The 6,000-nt window shown below is 39.4% G+C and overlaps 1 protein-coding gene across 1 annotated transcript in view; it reads left to right on the top strand.

Moving 5' to 3' along the window:
* Positions 1-1,000: 1,000 nt before the first annotated feature.
* RAD50 (RAD50 double strand break repair protein) overlaps positions 1,001-6,000 on the top strand; it is a 54,247-nt gene continuing 49,247 nt past the window's right edge. Inside the window, exons 1-2 of the mRNA XM_088133728.1 lie at positions 1,001-1,382; positions 4,693-4,872. Of these exons, the coding sequence (XP_087989854.1) occupies positions 4,744-4,872 (129 nt within the window). The 5' untranslated portion in view covers positions 1,001-1,382; positions 4,693-4,743. The remainder of the gene's footprint in view (positions 1,383-4,692; positions 4,873-6,000) is intronic.

Below are 6,000 nucleotides of genomic sequence, written 5' to 3'. Positions count from 1 at the left end.
GCAGGTGGCTCAGGCCATGGCGGATTATTAATGTAGCTATAGCTGGAATATGCTTCTGAGTGGACATACAGCTATGGGTGAGCAGTAAAATAAACTATGAAGTCATGTTTAAGGAATAATTGTAGATTTTTTTAAAAAATAAAAACATTGCTATTAAAATTTGTCCTGCCATTGCCAATATTGACCTTTATTCCTGGTCAAATAAGGTGGAAGATGCCTTCCAGATGATCAAGTCCAAGCCTCTGATACTATCCAATCCCTGATCTGGATGGGTTTTATAGGAGCAGAAGCATCAGATTGCATACTGCTGAATGCCAGAGTTCCAGCCAGCTGCACAAAATGATTGGCCATCTCTCATATTTCAGACCTGGGAAGAAATGCCTGAGATAAAAGTGGTTTGTGGTGCAGCAGAAAATGGCTTGGAATTCTACTGACCCTCAGAAAAACTATCTCCTCACTTTCCTGATCCAAATCCAAGGTTATATGTAGAAGCCTTATGATCTGCAATTAACTTTTGTTTAAAGAGGAAAAACAGCAAAATAATCCTCATGCCAAGGTTTGCTGTTGTACTGGCATATTTGGAATCCATTGATCCGACAGTCCATTGGTTTACCACAACTTTTTTCCAGGATGCTTTTTGAGTTCCCAACCCAGCCTACAGAACTACGATTTCCTGGTGGCCCCTCATCCATGAACTAACCAGGTCTCAGCCTGTTTAGCTTCTGAGGCTTGCAAGGCCAACTAGAAGCTGTCGAATATTCGACTGTTACCTCCCTGACCTCAATTGCTACAATTCATTAAGTATAAGCCTGCAGCGATTTCCCCGTTTCTGAGCGGCAGGTTGTCACGTGCAGGGACGAGGCACCTAGAGATAAAGCCATGCAGAAACGCCACTCAGTCGAATGGCTGCGAAACAGCTCTCAGTCACGATTTCCCAGAGGGCTCAGGACCGCGTCGCTTCATCACGTCCTCCCGGCTGCGCGACCTCTCCTCCGGCCTTGCCGAGGGCGCTCTAACTTTGGCTGTCTCACTTCCCGCTGGATGCTGACGTCACACAGCCTCCTGGGCGGGGTGTTCCTTCGGCGGTGGCGCGAAGGCAGCGCCGGGGTTGCGGGCCGGGCGCGAGATCGAGCCCCCAGCGCTCGAGCGCCCTTTTTCAGTCAAACGCGCCAACCCCCGCCGCGCTGTTGGTGGGCGAGGCGAGGCGAGGCGAGGCGAGGCTTGTCAATCAAGGCGGTGGGTTCTCTCTGCCGCGATTCCACTGCGCGGGGCTGCTTGCCGAAGTCCTCGCGGCGGCCGACGCTGTTCTCCTGCGGCTCCCGGGTCCTCCGCCTGTCTCCCCCAAATCCGAGAGCAGTGCCCCTTCCCCGCCCCCAAGAAAGGTAGGCCCCCCCTCTTCTCGCGCCGTCCCCCTGCGGCTCTGGGAAGTTCCCGGTCCCAGAAAGAAGGAGTCCCCCCCGCGCATCCTCCTCCGGGATTCCGGCGCCGGGTTCTCGGGAGGGCTCGCTCCTTCCTCGAAATTACCGCCTCCGCAGAGGTGCCCTTCCTTCTTGCCCGGCGTGGCGGGCCGCGGTTTCTGATTCACCCTGGGGAGGTGGAGGAACGGGGGCGGGATCTTGCCGTAAAGGAAGAGCTGAGCTAAGAACGGGAACCCGCTGTGGAGGGTATTGGGGTTTCCTGGACTTCCTTTCCTTCCTGCCCTTTCCACCGGCCTGTGTTTTCCCTTTCGGGCGCTTTCGTTTTTAAAAGAATTTCCAAACCCAAACAGAAACAGTGATGCATGCAACTCTCCGATCTTCTCAGTGGAACCAATTACAAGAGAGGCGTCGATGCTTTTCACCAGGCCAACCGTTCCGGGGCATTTCTTTTAAAGCAGGGGCGCAGCCTCCTGCTCCTCCTGTAATTTGGATCCCTGCGTTGAGGCTTCTTCTAATGCTGCTTCTGTGATATCTTTAAAAATAAATAAGTCAATGTATGGAATGCATGCGTGCATGTACATTAAAAATATTAATTTTAAAAGAGAAAAACAGTACACATTTTGAACAGAAAGTAAAGTAATAAGTAAGTGAAAAAAGATGCAAAGAAAGAAAATAAAGAGAAAGAAAAGGTGATAAAGAAGCGGCTTTTTTTAACAGCAGTTACAAGTACATTTATATTTTACACTCTCTAAGGTTACATCATAATTTTCTTCCTTCCATAATCTCATGGAATGCTTGTTAAATATTTTAATGCAAATAGGAATGAATGTCAGATGCTTGTCTGTCAATTCAAAATGTCTTTGTGGAATATTATGGAAAGAGTTCATTCTTAGTGACATGTTTTTGTTGCACCACTGCTGGTAAAATGATTACAACATTGTTTCTCAAACTTTCTGGAATTGTGGAACACTAAATATTTAAAAAATCCAGGGACCCCTCAGTTAAGCAAACATCCCTCTATGATTCCATCTTTAACAATGTGGGAGTTCACTTTTTTTTGTTTTTTGGTGAACAAGCTCATGCATTTGTGAATGCCTTCCTATTCCCTCCCACTTCTGAAGATCGTTTTAAAATAAATTTTAGTGTAGAAGTCCAAGAACAAATAAGAGTGGTGATTGTTCAATAAGTATCTTAGGAAAAGAACAGTTTGATTCAAATATGTGGTTTAAGTATGACTTTTTGTGCATTTATATGAAAAGGGAATTCATTTAAAAGTATGGTATGATATTATGATAGTTTATGAGAAATGATTGAGAGAATTAGTGTAGAATACAAGGGTGCTGAGAGATTCTAAATATGAGATGGACCATTTTTGATAGTACTGTATTAAGAATGGGAAAAGACAGACATGAGAGAAAAGAAAAACTAGAGTGAAAGGAGAATGAGTGGAGAAAGAGAAAGTAAGAATCCAGTATGAAGAAACTTTGGACACTAGAATAATCTTTCAACAGAATGAATGGAAAGCAGGTGTAAGGAAGAGGATGTGGAAGCTGCTTGAAACAGAAATGAAAAGAATCTTATTACTGCATCAGTATTTGGAATTACACATATAGGCTGCTTCAATTGCCAAAGCAACTCTAGGTGACATACAGCAATAATTATAGTTACAAATTATAGCAACAGCAACAAAAATTAACAAGCCATGTCAGGGAGGTAATGCTGCAGTTGTGCAAGTTCTGTAGACTTACTTGGTCTTTAGCCTTCCATCCATTTCCAATAAGCATCCTTCATAAGTCTCAGCTTTTTCGCAAACTGCCTATTCAACTACATTGGCTTCTTCAGATATTGTTTTGTTTTCTTCCTCATTGGTATTATTTGAGACTACACTATCCTTAGTTTTCTTTTCAAGAAGTTCCAGCCAGCTACAACACCTCTGCCTTTACAATTCTGTTCTTGTGGTAACTCCCTTACTATTTTGTTTGGTTTATTCAAATTGGCCTTTTGAAAATCCATGGTTTGTGTTTATTTTTATTATTTTTAATCAAGCTTTTTATTAAAAATCAAGAACTCTTACTTGCACCCAAAGTTCCCACAACTCTAATATCTTCACTAGTACTTACCTGTTAGTATGGGCCAAGTCCAAGTAATAGTTCTTATAGCGCACACCACATCTTTTTGAAATACAACCCAACGCAAATAAAAAATTCATGATTTTTTTGAAGCTTCAGTTATCTGCTTTAATAAATCATCATCTTTTACTTCTGTCTAGTTTGGTGGCCTGCACCAGGTTTCCATTCCTTCTGTTGGCTTGACCTGCTATCTTAATCCATAATATTACTTCTTAGCAACTGTGTTACCATAAATCAATTGTAGCTTTACAAAACTCTGTGAAGTGGTTAAGATGGGAGATTTCAACAATCCATTTGTTGGAAGAGTAATTCTGCCAAACCCAAGATGTTAGATACATTTTTAATTTCTGTTGGAGATAATTTTCTCTTTTAAAAACTTGAGGTGGACGTTGCTAACTTGGAGTTCATCCTAACTAACAGGGAGGAGTTGATTGAAGAATGTTTGAACGTATATAACAATAAGGGAATTTTAACAGTTAAATGCTTTTTCATATGCTTTAATGAGAGAGATTTGAGTGGAATGAGATACCTAAAGTTGTAGAATTGAGAATTAAAATTAAGAACAGAAGTATATTAAGAAATAAGGATAGATGCTTCTGTGGCTACTGTTATAATACTGGTACAAATAAATAATGCTTAAACTTTTTGCCCTTTTTTGAACTTAAGTAAATTGTACTTTTGAAAAACTATTTTTCACATTTTATATATAATGCTTCGTTAAATATGTGATTTAGCAATAACACATTCTTACTCATTTACATTGATGCCAATTTAACTTACTTGTTTTACAGCTGCTTTTTTCAAGATCCTTACAATACTTGGCAGATACACATAATTTAATTCAGTTCTGCCTGTCTTTACATTCCATAGTAATGTTAAGGTGAGAGCATGAAGTGTCTCTAGTTTATAATTCAACAGAGTCTAGAATACATGGTGCTAGTCTGCCTTCTGAATTGAGGATGAAATCAAATGAAAGATACAACAAAATTGTTTACCAATATTTTGCTCTTTTAGTTCTATATCTAGAAGTTTATTTATGGGCAAATCTCTTATTACCCAAATTACATATGGCAAATTCTTTGCCTTATCTAGAATGAAGATTGATGAAACTGACATTTTTTATTCTATTTAACTTTACTCTGCAGGATATTTTGAATACAATTTAATGCTAACGGAACGAAGAACATTTTTCAAACATGTCTAAAATTAATAAAATGAGCATTCTTGGTGTGAGGAGCTTTGGTGTGGAAGATAAAGATAAGCAAGTTATCACTTTCTTTAGTCCTCTAACTATTTTGGTGGGTCCAAATGGTGCTGGAAAAACGGTAAGATTCAAGTAGGCTTAATTTCTTTTTAATTAAACTGCACTTTCATACCACCCATCCCAATGTTCAGAAGTGGCTTGATTCTGGGAATAAATAAATATATTTTAAAATCTTGCTACCAATATCCCAAAAGAATAATAAATAAATAACGAAGTTTTGAGATTATTTCTTATAGGGGAATGTTGTTGTATTCAGTTTCATATTTACCCTGAAGAGTAGCTCCTTACAAATAAACTCCTTAAACTCTGTTTAACAGTGACATTGAAAGAACAGATTGTATAGGATGCATGTTTTCTTTAAAGAGATACATTAAAAAAAATCTCTGCTCATTTATAGAATGATTGTTTAATTTGCACAAGGACTACCAAGATCCTATCCTTTCCTTTTCCTCCCCACCCCACTGGTTACCTCTTTTTTCTTTTCTTTCTGTTTGCCCAACTTTCTGCTGTCTCATCTCTTGAGCATCTCTCTTTCTCTTCCTTCATTCTCTTAGCTTTGTGGCTGCTTTCTTTTTAAGGTAGTGCCAGTTAACTTTTTACTTATATTTTACTGGTGCAACAGACTACAGTCTCATCACACACATAGTGTATGAGCAGATGACTAATTATAACACTGAATAAGTTTTTAAAATGTGACTGCACAGTGCACATGCAATTCTTAAATAATTTGTGTATTCATTCAAAGATCTGCCTGCTCTACCTTTAGCAGGAGTTTTGAATTTATCCATGGATTTCTAACAGTTCCATAGTGCTTTATTTATATGTGTATTTGTACATTGACCGTGTGTTTTACATTGGAGAATATGACTGTGGAAAATATTGAGACATTTCTTTCAATACAGGAGGATGCTTTCAAAGAACTAAATTCAAACATTTTCTTGTCTGTTCAACAACATACATGAGTAGTCAGCTTGTCAGATGCATAGCATCTTGCAGTTCTGTGCAAATAAATGTCAGTGTGAATTCCTGCGAATAGAAGTGATAAGCAAAGTTCCACGTTTGTAGTTCTTCTGATAACATCATTATATGAGTAAACAGTTTGCATGATTTCTTAAACATCTGGGAAGGTTGGAGAAAATAATACATGAGGGACTCTACATTGTCTTTTTATCTCCTTATCAAGATACTG

Source organism: Python bivittatus, unplaced genomic scaffold (assembly GCF_059951505.1).
Source record: "Python bivittatus isolate LINGU-HERP-01145 unplaced genomic scaffold, Pbiv_v1 ctg000080_np1212, whole genome shotgun sequence".
Classification (NCBI taxonomy): Eukaryota; Metazoa; Chordata; class Lepidosauria; order Squamata; family Pythonidae; genus Python; species Python bivittatus.
Note: the sequence above shows the minus strand (reverse complement) of the source record. Positions and strands in the feature narration are given on the sequence as shown.